Source organism: Falco naumanni, chromosome 10 (genome assembly GCF_017639655.2).
Source record: "Falco naumanni isolate bFalNau1 chromosome 10, bFalNau1.pat, whole genome shotgun sequence".
Taxonomy (NCBI): Eukaryota; Metazoa; Chordata; class Aves; order Falconiformes; family Falconidae; genus Falco; species Falco naumanni.
In genome coordinates, this window is record NC_054063.1 from 11,933,230 (window position 1) to 11,953,305 (window position 20,076).

Consider the following 20,076-nt stretch of genomic DNA (forward strand, 5'->3'; position numbering starts at 1 on the left):
TTATGTGATACCATATTTGGAGTTATCTTATTATTTAGTAGGAAGGCATTACATAAATGTATTATGTACATTACATAAATGAATTAAAAAGAAAGCTATTGTTTCCCTGTAAGATTACTTCATTCAGGGTGGCACTAGCAATGGCTCATACTGTATTTTTAGATCTACATTAAGACTGTGGAGCCTGAACAACTCTTAACTGCTGTATCGGGATTTGACCTAATGTTAAATATATTACTCAAAAGCGATAAGATAATTTACAGCTGCAGTTGACCTTCCATTTGAGAAGAGGTTCTAGAGGTATTTCTCAGTTATTGCTGTCTTCTCAGGATGAGCTCTGATGTCAGGGCATACACTGTTTTCAAGTGACAAAGTTGGTTGACTTCACCGGATTTAATCAGCTCTCAACACCATTAGCATTCACATTCTCCGAAATTCAGAAGATTGATGTTTTAAATTACTCAGCTTTTCTAATATGACTCTGCTTGGCAACGACAATGAGATGGACTTTTCACCAAGCACAGTGGTGGTATTTACTGTGTCTCTTGCTTTTCCTCACTGAGGTGGAGCCAGGAACTGAGTGAACTAAAATACCTACAGCTAATACAAAGCTGTATTTCATTATCTGACTGTGGTTACATCTACTCTGTTACCTCCAAACTAAAGCTTTTTAAATGCTGGCTTAGTAAAAGCTGAGACCAACAAGAACAGAGTGCATTACTGGTTTGATTTTACATTATTTCCCAAGTACTTAATCTACGACATCTCAGACTGGGATATGGCAGACCACGCCCTCCATTCTGTGTTGGTGTCATTCTAATAACTTCTGTCCTCCAATTTGTCATTTTTGTGACCGATATGAAAAATCTGTTGGAAGATTAAAAATAGGCTCGTCAGGTTTTTTTGCTGCTCAGTTTATTTGATTTGACTAACACGTATGACTGTAACTGCAGCAGATTTATGCCTTCTGCAATTTGGGTAATCTCACTCAACAAAGGACAGTACTTTTTAAAAAGTAATAAAAAAATAAAAAGAAATGCTACAGGTACACTTGAAATTCCAGCAAAGATGTGAAAAACTGTTTCAAAATTAGTTTGTACGTGCCTGAGTACAAGGTAAGCATGAATAAGCTTCCTCAGCTCAGTTTAAACACAAGTCCCTAACCATACAGTCATACTATTCAGCAGTGAATATATTTTTACACATGTCCCATAGGTTGCCAGATTACTCACTGCTGGCAATAAGACACAGTTTACTTGTATATTTAGTTTGACAGCTGAAATTATATTTTTAAAGCTTTATTTTAAACCCACTGTAATAGAACTGTATTAAAATGCTATATATATTACCTAGCTGCAATTACTTCTCCAGAGAGGCCTAAATGCTTCTTGTCTTCAGAAAAACCCAAGGCACCGCTTTATTTCACTGCAAAATTTCACTTCCACATGTGGAAGACCTAAAGTTTTTCTCTTTGGATTAGTACAGGACAGATGCAGCCCCACGTGCTATTCCATAAAGATTCTGATTAGTGACTTGCAATGAAGTATGATCTATTTCTTTCTGAGGCCTTGGGAAAGAGCATGGGAGAGTGTATGTATATGGCTGCTAGAATTAACAGGTTCAAAATTTTAATTGCTCAAAGTTACTTCCTTACTGAAATGGAGATTACAGTCATTATTGACCTGAAGCATCAGTATCGTCAGCTGCATGGCAGTAATGTTACAGATGCAACAGGCTAAGCAAACAACTTGCATGAAGTTTATTGTTTCAGATTTCAAACTTCCAAGAAATAAATGGTTGTGCACTGAGTAAGGGAAGTTATAGCACAAAACTGACGTGCTAAAATAAAGGCAGGCCTGACGACGACTTTGTGGCTTACAGTTAATTGGGGCACAGTTGCCTAATATTAAAAAACACCTGTGCAGAGGAGGAAGACCTCAATCTTGTGATCCCTGTAGGAGAATTACCTTAACATGCAACCAAATTATTAGATGTCATGTTACAGATCCCCAAGGACAACTGGCTCGGCGTAGCATGGTTTTGTTGCGCACCTGTGCTCAGGCAGGTGGCTAGTGCTACATGCCACCCCCCAACCCCCACCAAGAGCTACACGTTGCATTACAAGTGGAATACTCATCATTCTAGCAAAAAACTGTTTACCTACTGTGCTGTTATATGTGTTTGATTTGGACGGATATGAAGTATCTATCAAATAGTAATTAAAACTAGTCAAAGAACAAAAATATCTGTAACACAAAAAAAAACTATTACAGACCTTGCATTAGTTAATTGTCTTTGCTTTCTAATCTATACAGCAAAGCAGAAAGGGAGTTAGCACTATAAACGTTGTAATTTTGGGTTTTGTTAATAAAATGCCTGCATAGCAATAGAAATGTCAATTGCAGCATTAAACTGTTTAATTAAACTATTTACTTTGCTTATCTGCATTCTAGTACAAGGTTGGGGTTTTTTAGTCATACTCTTCTGTAACTAAGTCTTACGTTAAAGTTCGTAAATACACAAAAGTGTATTTGTCATTATCAAGGTGTTTTTTTCCAATTGACTTATCTTTCTGTTCCTATTTCCTTGCTTGCTTAACGCTCAGCAAAAATCTAACAATTTGAACCTTTGTACCTGAATTTCACTGCATTATTAACTGCTAAGTTTGTGTTCTGTCAGGTGAAAGAAATATTTACTGCTTTACAGCACAAGCAGAAGCCTTCCCACATGCCTGGAGCTCCAGAAAGAAGTGAAAGTGCACTAAGAGATGAGGACAGCTGTTCTATTCATAACTCTACTATACAAAACCAAATAGAAGAAATTGAGAAATTCCTGAATTTGGAGAGACTTCATTCAGCAAGAAAAAGAAAATATGAAGAAGGCCAGTGAAGATCAGTGGCAGGAGAAAAAAGCATGTATTTTATGCACAGATAAATCACTTACGTAAACCAGCTTTGTAGAGGTATTCTGACAGAATATGGTATATGTGCACTCTGCTTTCATGTTTAATACGGCACATAAAAAAAGTCTAAGATCAAAAATGGATACAATCCCTACTGTTAGTTCTCTGTTTCTGCAATCAAATCCAAGTTGTTAAGGGTTTTGCCCAAAGTTAGAACTTTCACAAGTTAATCTTTTAATATCCATTAATTATAATTAAATGATTACTTGAAAAGTCCCTTCTCCTGCTCCTCAGAAGTTTTGGCTGAAATACTTCAATTTGATTTCCGTCAGACTGCTCACTCAGTTTTCAAGCAACATCAGCTGCAACTCTTCCAAAACACAACAGTTTCTACACACACTTACAACAACTTACAGCAGTTCTAAGTGGCAGAACAGGAAAGTCTTCTGCTTACTTTTACTGCCAAATTATATTTAAATATATGTTGTAGTTGATTCTGTATCAGTAAGGTTTGTTTCAACACTAAAACCTCTGTAGATCATTCCTGATGCAAGGCAGCACAACTTGCTTCATAAAGCTTCACTTTAACTGGTTCACATTCTTCCTTCCTTAGGGTAAAAGGGAATTTTTCTCTTACTTTACAATTACTTGCTCCATCATTTTCCTGATCTCCCTCCCCACAGCTCTTGCAAACTTAAACAAGAACAAAAGAAACACAACCGATATTGCTGCTGTTTGTTGTTGCTAATTATGTAAGAAAATCAACAGAAGTTATTTTCCCATGTTAGTTTTATTGCTTTTTTGTGTTGCAATTTAGAATATTCAGCTTCTTTCAACCAACTGCATACATTTTGGAAACATTCACAAATTGGTAAAGTTTTGAATAAATTTCATCTATGGTGACATTACTAGGTCAAAAAAGATGTTTAGGTGTCTGAGAGACTGAGGAGACTGTTTTTCACTTGGTTCAAATTTTGTTTCCAGGTGTTTAGAGTGTCATACAATTGCTGCCATTGCTGCTTTCCAAAAGTCCGATGTGTGCTGTGACTAGAGAAGTAAAACAAAATTGGAAGATGATCACTAGATGTCATGCTCACCTAATAATTATTTCATAGCATTACTTTACTCTCACAAGTGAATAGGAACATTTTTTATTTTCTCCATATAAGACTGCACTTTACCAGTTAAGAGAATTCTGTAGCCTTCCCAAATATTTAAAGCAACAACAGTCATTAGTATTCTTGTCACTATTAGGTCATTAAATGAAATGTGCTGGAAAGCAGGACTCTTTCATTAAATAAGCTAATCACATTCAGTGTGAGCTTTAATAAAATTATGATAAATAGCAACTATTTAACTACCAGCAACTGAGAGGAACAATACCTTGCTTCTAGTTAAAATATTCTACAAATGTAAGCGAAGTAATTAGAACACACTAAGTTCTGCAAAATGCTATGGAGAATTAAGTCTTACCTGACAACTACTTTCCTCTGTGTCTGATCTATTTTGCAGTATACCATCTTTGTCTTTACAGCTGCAAAAAAGCAATGCTGTTTTGAGCAATGTTCTCAAAGATAGTGCAAAGGCATTAAACTGTATAAAACCTGTTCAAAATTAGATCAATACAAACATAAAACCACAGCGGTTCACTTAATATTCTTTTGCTGTTGGTTTTAACAGTCTAGTAGGCAGAAAAACAAAATGATGTAACAAGATGAAGGTCATGCATAGATCCTATTGTTTGGTGCCAATATATTAAAGCAATATCCTGTAGAGTTTTTATGAACTTCTCTCCCCTACAAACACATCCTGTCTTAATGACAGCAAACAAAACCACATTACAAATTCAACCTGCAAACAATTTATTAGTTCTATAAAGAATTACATGAAATACGCTGAAAAGAAAAACAGTTTAAAAGACAACAGTTAGGCATGTCTTTAAGCATGAAGCTTTGCAGCTATATTCTAGGATCTAACAAACCCAGAAATTAAAAATGAGTATTTTTCTGAATACTTAATGTTAGCTTAGAAGACTACAAAAGGTATTGTTCATTAGCCCTGCATAAAGTACGGTACCACAGTTCTTACCATCAATAACAAATGCTTCTACATCATCAGCTCCGATCTGAAGTTCCTGTTGCATTGTGTCAAATGATATTTCTTTATTCTCTACAGCCATTCCCATGAAGGTAAGTAGCCTCATTTTTGCCATATTGTGTTCGTGCAACAAGCCTGTGTACAAGTGTTGATAGTTTATGGATATGAATTATAATTCAACAATTTCTTTTTCATGTTATTTTTACTATATATGCTTCCAATAAATTAAAATGTAGTTCACATCAAGAAAACATTCAACATGTTTTGAGGTAAAACATTAATTCCTGTATCTTCTTTGTGTTTTGCTAAAAAAGCTAGTTTAGTTGTGAATTCATCAAGATTCAGTCATTGTCAGTGAAAGGTAATAAATTTCTACAGAAGTGAAGCACAGAGAATTTCTGAAACAGTAAAAACATCACCTTAACAGAATTGTAGGTGGTGAGGGTGCAAATGAATTTTTCAGTTGCATCATCTGAACAACACTGCACCAAATGGAAAATACGTGACCAGTAATGCCAAAACCTTCTTACAGCCTCACCGCTCATTCTCATGTAGTTGCTTGAAAATAAACCCCTCTCAGTAACAACTTAGCAACACAACATTGCTGTGCCAGAAGAATGTGTTTTGGCACTGAATTAACTGTTTATACCACAGCAGCAAAAAAAGCATCATGAGTCACATGTATGCTTACAGCATCCAGTGTGGCAAAAACTGCTCCTCAAGAACAGACGAACATGACTGTATGAATGGCAACACGAGAAATTGAGCCAAGGGCTTGCACCTCTAAATCGGAGAGTTTTCCTGAGAAAAAGTCCAGGTCAACAAGTTAAGACATTAAGCTCGCTCTTAATCCAAGTTCTGTGTGGTATCAAGATGCAGCGGAAGCTTCTTTAAAAGGAATGTCAATCATTTTGTTTTGGAATGACATTCTAAACACATTGCTTGGGTAAATATTTAATTTGGAATTTATAACATCCATACACTAACAGGAAAGCACATTAGCGCAGGACATCATGTTGTGTTAATTAGCTGTAATTATGATGCAGGTTCCCTATTTGGCACCGATTCAACAAAAACGTGATCACCATAATTCATACAGATGAGGAGCACCAGCAACTATACCTAACTGGGTTTAATGGAACTCTACAAGCATCAAAAAAATCAATTAGCACACATTAACCCTAATTAACAAATGCAAATGAGATTCTGATTAACTTTGCAAAAAAGACTGCCGATAATACCAGATTAAATGTGGACATGTTAGGGCGATTCAGTTGACACAGATAATGCTACTGCTGGCCTAAGTTGTCAGCATTAATAAAACACCAAATTGTAACAAACTGATGCCACCTGTACGAGCCTTCGCTGCACAGGTTTCATGGCCTAGTTTCAACTGGTCCTGCTCCAGCAAAGGTTACAACTAAAAAGGATGCTGTACTGGCACTGAAATCCATTATTAATATCCTTTATTTTAAAGCCCAATACCTTGGGAAGTTATTTAGAAAAAAATACATATTTAAAGGTCTGTTTATCTGGGGGAACAGGTCATATTTGTTCTGAAGAATTTCTGAATGCCTTATCTATTAATTGCATTGTTTCCTATACCAACCTGCCCTTGTTTTTCAAAGGCATGGCTGAAACGATCAGACCAAGTTCCTAGCATTCCAGTCTGCACTGCCTCAGAATCTCTACCTTGTCCACTGCTCACATTCAGGATCTTCTGAATACACCACAAAGCAGGTGAGAAGTCAAGATAATTGGAAGTAAGGCTGTCTTTCAAAAGATTTACACTGATCTTTAAGGATTTTACAAAGATTGTATTGCATCCTGGACATTGAAAATGCACACACTGTAGGTTCACAAAGGTAAACGCCGGGAAGCAAAGCAAAAGAAATCATGACTATTGTATATTACATGATTAATACTCCATATGTGTAATTAATCTTCCATAAATTTATTCAAATGTTAGCGTAACAGCATTTTCAGCAAATACTTCTGTGTACAAATAACAGATAAGCCATTTCAATACTTTAATTACAATGCAAAACCCTTTCCCCTAAGAAAAGCATACGATGTCTGCACAACTAATGTTCAAATACGTATGAAAAAGGTATGCTTATCCTTATATACGCATTTACAAACTACCAAAAACTTGCTGCTAATTTTATCCACAAAAAAAATCACACTGTTATTTCCATCATTTTAATACCCAAAGTACCAGCATTTTAAAGCTTTGAGGGTAATTATTCTCAGAATTATACCACACTCCATTAAACAAAATAATGCATGTGTTAAAAGGCTGCACTAAACTCTGTTTTAGCAAAACTATGCCTTTCCTCAAACACATTCAGCTGCTGTTCAAGTGTCATTTCAAAATCAAAGTTATAAAAAAAAATAAATCTGATTTTTATGGAAACATTTATTCATTACCAATATGTCAAAACCTTAATGCAGTAATAAAAAAATCTGCATCATTGAGCAATTTCTGCATTGTCACTGACCCCTGTCCTAAAAAGCTGGAATATAAAAAACGTAATTTTAATGCATGCAATAGCTTATGAACCAGTGCTCCTTTGAAACAGTCAATTACACATCAATGGGGGAGTGTCAAAGTGTTAATTACTACTCCTTTTTTCCACAGTGTGTAAATAAAGAGGGTGCTGACATTAACATTCCATCACATTACTTCATGTGATGAAACAAATTAACTGGGACAGACTGGCTTGCTAGGTCTAATGCATCAGCACATGCAGACACACGCACACACAATTTGCATGTTTTATCTCACTGTTCAAAAATATTTGCTGTTATAAAGTTATTAATCATAAAAAAATTGTAAGATATTTATGCAAGCTGCTAGCTTACTCAATACAGTTCTGGTCTCTGGCTTAGCCTAGAGTATCAATGCATTAAAACTCACCTCCCAAAAGGTTTAAGAGAAAACCCCAGCTTGTCCTTGTAGAACAAACCACAATTAGCTGGTCCATTTACAATCTAGCAGAGGTTTGACTCTACAAACTCTAATCCATTATTTAAAAGTCCTATTACATTTCCTGGGCTTCAATGTATGTGTTCAGCTGAAGCACTTTGCGGCTTCCATATCTTAAGCCATGTAAATAGTCAGAAATGTAATAATCGGAAAACTTACCAAGGGAGTCAATGAAGTCTTTGTTGTTCTGATAAAACTTGACATAGGATGCTAGTTTAGCACTTACAAATATTGTCAAAAGCTAGAAGATGAAAACAAGTATCAGAAGAGTTTAAATATTACCTATGTTTCCCTCCCTGGAGACTGGACATATATATATATATAAACTATTGGGATTGAACGGAAAAATCAACCATTAAGAGCTAAAATTCTGTCTTCTGCCACTAGCTGAGGGTAATCTGTACTGAGCTTCCTTTTCTCAGACTTGGAAGGCAGTTTTGCTACAGAACTCACATGACAGCAGATTTGTAATGTGAGTTTATGAAACTTCTAAAGGGAAACATTTCAGATGTAGTATTCAAAATTTTTAATCCTAAAAGCACTGATAGTACATTGCAGCTCAATATTACTGACATAAATAACTATTCTAGTGAATTTTAAAAAACACCAATAAAACAAGGCACTGTACAGGTATCCTGCTAAAATAAAAAGTGACTTACATCATGAATAAGTTCTCCTTCCAAAAATTTGACTGGTTTTAAGGCAAGAAGATGATCAAAGAGAAAGGTATTTGGATCCTTCAATGCTCGTACAATACATCTAATTAGAAAATGAAAATGCTTATTTTTTACAGCAATACACATTTTTATGAGTAACAGCAACTCAATTTGTTGTTCCTTGCTTTCTAGGAAACACCCAAGGGTTTGCAACTATTGTTAAATGTAAGACATGTCACATTCCAATTTTAATCTTCATTTTACAGATGGAAAAAGCGAGGAACAGAAAGCATTAAGTAATTTGCCCAGTATCACAAATTAAGTTTGCCAGGTGGCAAGACTACAGATCACCCTACTGTTTCCATCTATGCATTTATTTCCAGCCCAGCCTTCATTCCTAGAGGTATTTTTACTGTCCTCCTAAAATTTCATAGAATTAAGTTGTTTAGGAAGATTAATTACACTTGAATACATGACACAAAACAGAGAAAACCCCAATACCAAACACTACAAGGCCTATGATTTATCAGTTACAGCTCCAGACTATAAACAGACCTACAGTGTTTCTAGAACTCTAGATGAAAGCTTTTGTTCAGCAGCTCGTTAGAAGCCTTAGTGCTACCCTCGCTCCAATGGCCAGCGCCGCGACCCTGCTACGTAACATACAGCCAGAAGAACCTACGGTCTGCACAGGCACAGCAAGATGACAAACCCAAGACAGACACGTTCTTTCAGATGTAAAAGGCCTCAGACTGCTGCAGGGTAGTTAATGAAGTTTTCATTTATGCACAGATACTTCAATTTTCCAAATGAGACATCCTGATTTTCCTCCATGCTCAAGTACAAAGAACTCCCTTGAGAACTACTGGCTGTATACACCTCGCAGAACTAGAGCACTTACTAAAAATCTAATTCCTAAGAAGAATCATGATAGGTAGAATGTCAAAATACAAGCTCTTACTCATTGTGGCCAGTGGGGGAAAATATAGCATAAAGAATCAATTTACTCCCAGCATGTCCAACAAGTAAGCTTACTTCTGTGCAGTTCACATCCTTAGTACTCGCTCACAGAAAACAGAGCAAGAATTTCTTTTCAACAGAAAGTGCTATTTGAACACTTGAAGTTAAAGAATGAAACAATCAGTAAGTTAAAAAATCTGAAATAGATGATGCCAATTCAAATTTTGATCGCAGTTGATGTAAACGAAGTGCTTATCCAAGGCTGATCTCTCCCAGCAGTGACCAGAAACACACCTGTGCACTTGCACAACAGAGTAAACCTGACTTTGCCTGGAACCAGCCAAGCCCAATGTGGACCGCACAGACAAACTCTCGATAAGTCAGCCATGCTACAGACAAAGCAGCTGCGGCAGGGCCCTCACCTGCCAGGTCACTCAATACTCAATAGTGAAGTGATCAACATAATTTAGCAATTAAGGAAAAGCTACTTTTAAGGAAAACAGGAAGCCAGTATTACCTATGAGCATCAACTCTAGCCTGGGAAGCATTGTCCTCTGTGTAACTTCCAAGTAGTTCCACCATTACTTTTGCTGCGGTGTCACTATAGAAGAAAAACAAAGTTACCTCAGGACTGCTGAATAAAATAGTTCAAATAAGACACTCAAATATTTAAATAATTCCATTATGATGTTATAGGTCAAATTAAATTACACTTGAGAAGATGTAGATGATCCATTTTAATTCTAGTGGAGAGAACAAATTAACTAGATGTATTCTTTCAATTCTTGTTCTACAAAATGTTTATCTTCACCCTTCATTTCATTCTCTTAAATTGATAAATTACCTGCTGGTTATGGAAAAAGCTTTCTGAGCTAGGAACAGCTTTATATGGTTCACTAGAATGCTCCTCTTATGCACATCTGGATTTAATCACTGCAGAGTAAGTAGCACTGCAAAGTTTATTTCAAATGCAAAATGGCATATCTTAAAGAATATTTATGGTCAGGCAAATGACTAAAAAAACTGCCTTTTCTTCTTTCACAGATTCTCTTTTCAAGTATTCAGAGTGAGAGCTGCTCGTTTTCCTGACAAAGTTAAGCAGCCAGCAATCAGATTGGCTGCTGTGAAGCAAGCAGCTTCCAACATTGCTTTAACAGGCAGCTTTTGGAAAAACAATTCTTTCTAAGAAAATTGAGTAAACCTACAGCCTTGTCTACCCAGATTATTTTGTAAACAACAGCTCATCAATGTTGCTGCAAACCAGCTCCAAGACCGTGGCTGTGCATTTTAACAAATCTTAATTTATTTTCACGTAACAGTTCTTACGTGAGAACGTGTCACACTAGTGAGACCGGCAGCTGCTGATGTTTTTTAAAAAAATCTTGGCAAAAAATATAAGCATAGAATATGCTACGTGTATACACACAAAAAGCTGTTTCCTGTTTCACATGGAGTTCTTGTTAACTATCGAAATAGAAGGCTGTGACAGTTCCTCTATACAGAGGATAGATTTTGCTGATGCCACCTTACTACTGCCTTTGAACAAGATCGGGTGTGGATGTACACACAACCAAAACTCAGTAATGTGAGCATGTGCTTCGCAGAAGCCTCCCATGCACATACACAGACTGGCAACTACTTTACTAAGAGGCACACTCTCAGTAGACAGGAGGAAGGTTGGATGCTACTCTCCAGAGTACAAAAGTTACAGTGTAAAGCTACGATCTTCCTTCAAAGTAGCGTATTTCCAGATAGAACAAAATTCCCCATTGTAGGTCTAAAAGGCCTACAAAATTTTCTTTAAAAGAAGAAACTGCAAAAATAAAGTTTCAAATCACTTTGATTACTTAATGGTATAAATTGCATCAGGAAGGAACAAACCAACACAGTACTCCTAGTACGTACTGTGCTGTGATACAGGTTTAACGCATATAGCAGCACAGGTCCGAATGTTTTTTATAGTACAATGACACTATCTTTATATGGGTATTTATTTTAAATCTCACAATATTTGACAACTTCTCTATAGGGTGAGGTTTTGTGGTCCTAGAGAATTTACCAGATTTCATAGATGTACAGTACAAATATTAAGACATCGCGGAAACAAGCAATATCATATATGATCTGGATGCGCACTGAACAAAGACAGTTTGTGCCCAAGACAGGGGAATTTTCTATAGGTTCCAGGCATTATTCCAGAACTGTATTCAGGGATGTAAACTCAAATGGAATATTTGTTTTAAGACTCCAGCGTTAAAGACGTCAGCCTATGTTTTGTCCTGGCAACTAACGTTGGCGTGTAGAGGAACAAACAGCTCTGTATCAGTGAAATAAAATTTAGACAGCTTTATATATGATGGAACCATTTCCATGTACATCAGTCTATGACAGACTGATTTTTGCACTGGTGAAACCTCATCAACACTAGATGTTCTAGTGAAGACAAAGAACCAGTTTAATACAGGACAGATACTATATAGACATTCAAAGAGGCTCAGCTTGCACCCTATTCAGCCTAACAATACAAGACTCCTTATTTAATACAAGCTGTCAGTAGTTGTTCTTGTACACTTCAGAACTGTGTTACAGATTTCTGGAACTTTTCCTCTTCTCCCCCTTCCCTTAGGAACAAAAATAGAAAACTATGAATTTAACTGATTTCAAGTAGTATTTGCAACCCCCCACCTTTTTTTTTTTTCTTTTTTTCACCTTTTTCAAGTGGGGAAGGAGTGGAATCTTTCAGTTGTATTTCTAGGAAACATCAGAATACTAGACAATAGACAGAACACAAGACAATTACTCCCAAACTTTCTGTGCTAATTTCCTGTGAGCCTCAGCAAGTACCACAGGCCTTTTAATCTTACTCCACTCAACATCAGATTACTACCATAAATTAGGATTTTGAAAGCAGTAATACAGATCACTATTTTATCAAAGCTCACTGCCAAATGTGTATCTCACCTAAGATGCAAATGTGAACATTTTTTCTAGCAAGACAGCTTGCACAAGTACTCTTGGCTCCACTTGCCAGTCTAGATGCGTAACTTGACAAAAAGCCAGGAAGAATTGAAGAGTGATGGTAGATAAAAGGAAGAAAAAAAATACAGAGTATTCAGAAACTTAGTAAGAAGTTGGAATCATGTCCCTCTACATTACAAGATACTAAATGGAATTAAATGAAACAATTATTTCGCAGGTGCCTGACATGCTGAACTTTTTGCTAGAGGTATTAATAACCAGACCTGTCAGACCTGTTTGAATGGAAACTTGGGCAGGACTAATCCTGCTCTGAATCCTGCCAGGTCAATGGCAGAGACCAACTGTACGCTGCACCAGGCTGGCACCTGGCTGGGCCATACGGGAGAACTCCACTCTGGCTGCACGCAAGCCATGCACACCTGTAAAACTCCATCTGTAACTGGAAAACACAACAGCTCGCGTTACCTTGCGGTTTCATACTGACACAGCTAGGAAAATGCTGAAGACTAAAGCAGCTGAGGCACAAAAACTCTACTGCAGAACCTTTATGGCAAGGAGCACGAGCAGCCGAGAAAGTAACTAATCTTTCACAAAGTTCAGCTACCAAATACAGATCTGAGAACAAGCCACAGCAGCCATCTGTTTTCCAGCCACCACCACCAATTTTTCTTCAGTTGATCATGGGAAAGATAAAAAGCCCTCTTCGAAGAGATCAAGACGATTTTGATCATCAGAAAGAAACTTCAAGCAGAAAGTGACTGGAAAAGATTAGATAAAACAAGCTTTCACTTATCGCTGCAGGAAAAGGTACACCACACATAACATCTGTATGATTTAATTTTCATGAGCTACCAGTCTGTTCACAACCAACTTAGCCACTGGGGAAAAGTCTATCAGCTATGAAAAACCATCTCTTCTGCCGTACTTAGTTAAGTTAAAACATCAAACGAACAAACCCCCTTAAACTCTGTTGTTTTCCACATTGTATTCTTTACCCTTGATTATAAATCAACACAGTAACTGAGGTAGGATTTTTTTTACTTATTTTTCAGTTCCCACTTATCTTCCCATACTGCCAGATAGAGCAACATTCCTGAGTGCTAAAGCTGGAATGCTGCTGTGAGTTTCCCATACTATTGCAAATACTGCCCACTGATCCAGGAGTGAACCAGGTCAAAGGTGCTAGGGTCACTTGGTGTTTTCTTTTCTGGAGAGAAGTGTTAAGCGCTCTGAAACATTGCTCCATCCAGTGCAAAGCCTGCTGCAACAGACGGTAAGGACACCAGGTACAGGAGTAATGTGTTACAGGGTTAGTGGAGGTTTTTAATGCCCAACTTAAAAATTTCACTTGTTATCAGTAAGCAAAACCCATTTGGTAGCAAGGTTACTGGTAGCGCTGGAAACGTAAAGTGGAAGTTTAATCCACAGATTTTTTTAACAAGACTAGCTAAAAACAAATAGCTATTAAGTAAGGGTATTAAGCTAGTTAAAACCTCTCAATAAATCAATAGGATGAAAAATGTTTAAAAGAGTAAGAGCATTACAGAGTATCACTGTAACATTTCTGAAAGCAAGCACTAAGCCATGTATAAGATCTCTGATTAATGTTTCTGAAATTATTCTGACCATCTGAAATCTGTCACACAGTACTACTATCAACACAAAAGCATTTTAATGTTAGTAACAGGAATAGGAATTCCCAACAATGTTGTAGCTCACAGTGTAACTACTCCACAAGGATTCATCATCCCTAAATTGAGGTTAGTTACAAACGATCCTGCTATGCTGATGCAGCATTTCCAGGCTACAATTTCAGCAGGCCAGAATAAGCTAACTCTGCTGCCAGAAGGAACTCACCTCCTCCTATGACAGCTCCACACTTGCCTTTGTTAACCCCTGGGAAGGTCACCTCACCAGCCCGACCCACCGTGCAGCTGCACAAGTGCCTACACCAGCACAAACCGACATAGGTTCTGGTAGCCAGAGGGGACAGGACAGAATTTCTCCCTTCTGCAGCAGTACAAAGTTATTTAAATGTAGAAAATGCAAATGCAGCTACACTACCAGCATAAGCCAGCGGTGTAGAGGTCCTGATGCCACCTCACTAGGCAAATTAACTTGGAAAACTAACCTGGAAAACAGAGTGAGAAGCACGGGGAGAAGCAACACACATCCCAAACTACAGCAGGGACAGCTTAAACAGGCTGAAACTGCTGCAGAACTCCACGCTCAAACCACTCCTGGATACCAGCCCATCTCTACAGCCCTAGCCAAAACAGTCAATACACCGTATCACAACTGTAAGATAAATTGATGACAGCTCTCAGTTAAGACCTACATTAATTTACAGACATGATACACAGAGGATTACTTTACATGCCAGAAGACACTGGTCTGCCAAGTTTGGTAGATCAAAGATGCTTCTTATGATCCAGGATTATTGAAAATAGCCAAGCAGGTATACTGTGGACATTAATTCCCGTGACTAGTAGAAAGCTCTGTCCTAAAAGTAATGTTTACATAAAAAGACTGATTGTGTTCACTGTGATTGATAAGCCTTGCAACATTATTAAGTAAGAGATAGCACTACCATGCACTAAAATATCAAAAGTGCAATTAAATAATAAACTTGGCATAATGCTACAATGGCTCAACGACTAATATTTATAGAAAGGAAGAGTTTTGAGAGTCTGTGGTTTGCAGCTAATTCACTATTACCTTTAATATTCTTGGAAACACTGGTTTAATGTAAAAGTGCTTAAAAACATAAAAAGAAAAAACCCAGGTATAATTGGATTGAATTATCAGTACAGATTAATTTTAAAGGTGCTGTGAGAAATACGTTCCCTACAGATCAGTTACAACACATCAGCTTAAAATACAGTTACCTAGTATCTATTACTTGTCTTTTATACCTTTTTTTGCAGTCTACTAGGACATCATACAGCAGCCTCAGAAGCGTATGTTTTTTCTCTGTGCCGAGATTCCAGTCAGAAATCCATTTTCGGACCTAGGCAGAATACAAGTGGGAAAAAAAAACACTGAGAAAAGACTAAAATAAAACTGAAAATATTTCTCACTTTCTCTCAAGCAGAAAAAGATTGAGAAGATCTGGCACAGAGATTTCTCCTTTGGGTCCTCTGACTCTCAGCCCCTGCCATTCAGAGCCTGGAAGTTTTCCCATGAAAAGCCAAAAGTCTGTGCTCTCCACGTTACTTCCTAAATAAGGATGAATGATTCTAATACACCCCGATTCCAGACCAAGGGACAAGAACTTGTGCCTCACTCCTGATCAAAGCTTCTCATTTCCATTGCTATCACAGGAATCAGACACATTTAACTATGTTCAGCATCACAAACAGAAAATAAATGGCCACTTGATTTAGATCTGTAGACAGACCTTTATAAAAATAATATCTGTATTCTGCCTTTCTTGTGTCACTAGGCTCTGTATCAACTCTGACTACTATTTAGTGAGACGCAACATGGTTAATACAAAGGCCATAACTTGAAGCGCCACATTAATTACCTGATCTAGTTCAGTTGGAATGTACTGGATGGCACCACATGAGGAGGCCACTTTAAGAAGGCTGCAGTACACCGTGTATCTCACAGGAGTGTTCTTGTCCATACCATGGAAGAGGTTGCTCAGTCTAAACCACAAACAACAAACAACTGAGTTAAAGAGATTTCAAAAACCATTACTGGAGTGCACATAAATGTTTCTATGTAGATGCATGCTAGTACACACAAAGCACCTGGTGGCACATTACATCCATGATGAATTCTAATGGCTTTCCGTTTCGTAACCATTTTCATCAAAGCAGTTGAAAACTATTTTCATTTCAATTTTGTAATACCCAAGCAAAGAAAGTATACTGGTAATTCTATTTTATGATAGGGAAAAGAAAAAAAAAAAAAAAAAAAAAGCATGCTTCCTGCAACAGAGTACCATATCTTGCCAGATACCCCACGCTGATTTAAAGACATAGAAGATAATCCTTCCTCTTTAAAGGAAGGCTTACTTTGCAAGATCCCATCGTCTCACTTTCCTCTGTACAATACTCACAGCTGCAATCTGAGAGATGGGCGCTCTCCTTCCCGAAATTTTACTAACTTCTCACACAGGCTTTCAATCAGTGCTTCTTGTTTGTCAGGTTCCAGGATAAGAAGCAAAGAGACTACACTGTTCATCACACTCTCAACATCTGCACAAAACACAACACGCAGCTGTTTAAACCTGCAAGCAGCAATCATCAGTAGCAATTTAGTGCTGGAAAGTTACTTCTGCTATGAATCTCTTGCCAATTTGCATCGGCAAGGACTGCAAAAGAGAGAAAATGCTAAGATAACCCACCTGGCTATTCATCAGAATGTACCAGAGATTTGACTCATGGTCTTTCACCAACATATCTCTATGTAAAGCAAGAATTACCACTCTAAGGTCAAAACAGAATTTGGTATTTGGTGTCATGCTTGCTCCAAATTCTCTGTTCACACAAAAGAGAGGTCAGAGGAACTTCAGGTTTTGGTCTTAAAAAAATAGTGGCTTCCTCCTGCACATGCAGAAATCTGCCCCACGGTTCTATAGCAAGAATACTAATACCTAGTGCTCAAGTACAGTAAAACATTTTGCCAGGAGCGCAAGGGATACCCAGACCACAGGGAAATGCCTGCAAGAACAAAGGATGTTCAAAATCCTCCCCATCTCCTGTTTTAGGCCTGGTGTTCCGTCCTTTCCAAACAGGACCAGACAGGTTTTGTGTGTTCTTTTCGTAGTCTGCCCAAGTATCAGTTATGCAAAGAGTAAGAACAAAATTCATTATATATGGGAAATACTATTTATTCCCTGAGATGACATCTGAACATCAAACAGCAGAGCAATAAGCTGCTCCAGTATTTCATATCCATTTGCCTACAGTAAAAGTGAACATGAAAAATAATCTTAAGTACTCCTTAGATGAACCATGCATCCTTCAAACACATAGGGTAATCATGTTATGCATATTCATGTAGGCATATGTCTACATTCATAGTCACATATTCATTCAGTATATGCCAATATTCGTATTAGCAATTGATTTTTTACATTTAAAAAGTTCTATATGGAATTCATATATTGATACAGAACACAGCAGGCATAGAAAGATCATTTAAGGCTACTGTGCATTATTAGTGCCATTAAAACATATTAGTGCAGCTTCTAAGGATCTACAGCCCTTAACTTGGAAAGAGTTGCTGACCACTGAAAATCCTAGTGTCTTCAGACAATAATAAAGTTTCGACCTTTAAAATTTCTACTTCCAGATGTCTAGTCCTAACTTTTGTTACTTTCATCTTTCTTGACCTGCAGCATCACAGCCTTTAATTGACAGTAAGTCTTATTTTTATCGTACTTTTTTCTTCAGAGAGAAAACCTATTTTACATACAACTTGCAATGCCCTCCTAACAAGCACAGCCCAGCTCAATTTCTGACTTCTTCAAAGGGCGCTGGATGTCTGGAGAAGGGAGGGGTAGAGTACATGCAAATTTTACATGGCAATGATGGAAGTAAGCACTTCCAGTTTTATAAAGATGCATGTGTTAACATGCCAGCCATGCAAAATACCTGTAAATTCTGCCAGCTGTTTCTGTTTGAAAGCATTGACAGCGATATGTTTAGCAAAACCAACAAAACTTAACGATGCAAACCTTTGTCATCCTCTTTCAGGCACACATCACAAACTTCAATGATCTGTGCCAAGTCCACATGAAGTCCACCTTCAGCGTTTTCTTCCGAGATTTCTGCTCCTTTGGATTTCAGGTAAGCTCGAAGTTCTGCAGCCTTAAAAAAAACCAAAAGACAACACACACAAAACAAGTTGGTTTGTGAACAGCAAGATCGAGTTAAATTTCTTACAGATTTTTGTTCTGCTACCACTCCTCTGCCCCCGCTGCTCACACTTCCTCTCACTTCTCCCTACCTGGTATCCTCCAACACTCTCCCTCCTCCACTATAACATACAACCCAAATACCAACTCACCGCATGATGCTGCACATGCTGCGGCTGGTTTGCCAGCAACTGAATAGATTACACAACTGTTGAGCTTTCTCACTGCAAGTGTCACTTATAGCTGGTTAGAGAACACCCGGCCTAGTAAGTATTTGTGACAAAGATGCTTTCTTATCAATTTTTATAATCTTTTACTCCCTTTTAAAACCAAGCAAAACAATAAAACCATTTAGCTGCTTTTTCACCAGAGAAGAAAAAGGGTAAAAAAACTAGTTTAGAGAAGGTGGAACTTACAGCCTTCACACAGGTTACAGACAGTTCCCAATATAATGCTGCAACCTGTCTTACCTCGTTAGGATTTAAACCTACACCAAGAAAACACCTTTCCTCCAGCGACAAGCCTATGCATTAACTTCACAACCCACGGTTTCAGCAGCAGAACCACAACCCTTCAGACACAATCTGCATGAGGCCATACAACTTCTGGTATCAGGGGAACTCTGATCTGCATGCCACCGTGACACCAGGTGTAATTTACATCAAGCTCAATGTCAATCATTATGGTAACATAAGACACAGCCAGATGCCCTAGGCCCTTTCATTGTACCGAAGATGTTTCAGGCCAACTACTTGATGGGGAGTTACAAGACATCATGGCGTGTGAAAACCGGACCGAAGGGTAGTAGCTGTCTGTGTATTTCCTGCAGCTCTCCAGCCCTGCATATATGTACCACTTCAAAGACACTGGGAATAGCAACTCAAAGACAAGAGGAAGAAGTCGTTCAAAGACAAAATTCACGGTTCCCACTCCTGTAGCATGGAGAATGCTGCAAAACCAAGATGCATATGTAATACTCGGTAACTAGCTTTCCTCTTCTGGATAACCGTACTGCTGGGGGGCGGTGACAGCCAAGTCCCACGGGGGCGAAGCGCTCTGACGAGGCAACTGCAGGCACAGACGTTCCTTTAGTTCACAGCTCCTCCGCCCCGCCCGTTGAGCCCCGCTCGGGAACACCCCAAAGGGCTGCGGGCGCGCCCCGCGGCCCCCCAGGGGGCAGGCCTGGCAGGGACAGGGACGGGGACGGGCCCGGGACGCCGCTCCGCCCGCCCCGCCGTCCCTTGCCGCCCACACCGGCGCGCCCCACTCCCCGCTCAGCCCCGGCCGCTGACCTGATCCTCCTCCGTGATGTCGATAAAAGCCGGGACGCTCATGGCGGCGGAGCCTCCCGCGCCCGGACCGAGCACGCCGCCCGCACCGGAAAGGCAGAGCGACTTCCGGTGCCGCCCGCTTCCGCTTCCCTGCGGCAGGGCAGGGCGGGGCGGGGCGGGACTGGCGGCGTCTGGCGCTGGGCGCCGCGCGCCGCTGGGCGGAGCGAGGCGGGAGCGCTGACAGGCGCTCGCCGGGGCGCGGATCCTGCAGGCCGCGGCCCCTCAGCCGGGCGCGGGCCCCGCAAGGGTCCGCCCGGTCCACCGGCAGCCCCGGGCCTTTGGGCCCTCGC

At 38.9% G+C, this 20,076-nt stretch overlaps 2 protein-coding genes across 2 annotated transcripts in view; one reads left to right on the forward strand and one right to left on the reverse strand.

The window, feature by feature from the left end:
- The window catches only part of CCDC73 (coiled-coil domain containing 73), a 57,680-nt gene extending 54,501 nt beyond the window's left edge, over positions 1–3,179 (forward strand). The window contains exon 17 of the mRNA XM_040607883.1: positions 2,680–3,179. Within this exon, the coding sequence (XP_040463817.1) occupies positions 2,680–2,889 (210 nt within the window). The 3' untranslated portion in view covers positions 2,890–3,179. The remainder of the gene's footprint in view (positions 1–2,679) is intronic.
- A 494-nt stretch (positions 3,180–3,673) lies between these two features.
- On the reverse strand, positions 3,674–19,865 carry EIF3M (eukaryotic translation initiation factor 3 subunit M). Its single transcript, XM_040607881.1, has 11 exons — positions 19,748–19,865; positions 18,276–18,408; positions 16,653–16,791; positions 16,113–16,236; positions 15,499–15,593; positions 10,122–10,205; positions 8,648–8,747; positions 8,148–8,229; positions 4,991–5,134; positions 4,376–4,436; positions 3,674–3,949 (listed from the first exon to the last, which is right to left on the reverse strand). The coding sequence occupies exons 1-11, from the start codon at positions 19,787–19,789 to the stop codon at positions 3,829–3,831; spliced, it is 1,125 nt and encodes a 374-aa protein (XP_040463815.1). The 5' UTR covers positions 19,790–19,865; the 3' UTR covers positions 3,674–3,828.
- Positions 19,866–20,076: the final 211 nt, after the last annotated feature.

Bases quoted from the DNA above. Each gene is read 5' to 3' on its own strand.
- EIF3M (XM_040607881.1), bottom strand. From the start codon at position 19,789: ATGAGCGTCCCGGCTTTTATCGACATCACGGAGGAGGATCAG. The intron at 18,409-19,747 runs GTCAGCGGCCGG...GTTTTTTTTAAG, and splicing joins ACATCACGGAGGAGGATCAG to GCTGCAGAACTTCGAGCTTA. The intron at 16,792-18,275 runs GTTTGCATCGTT...TGTTTTGTGCAG, and splicing joins CCTGAAAGAGGATGACAAAG to ATGTTGAGAGTGTGATGAAC.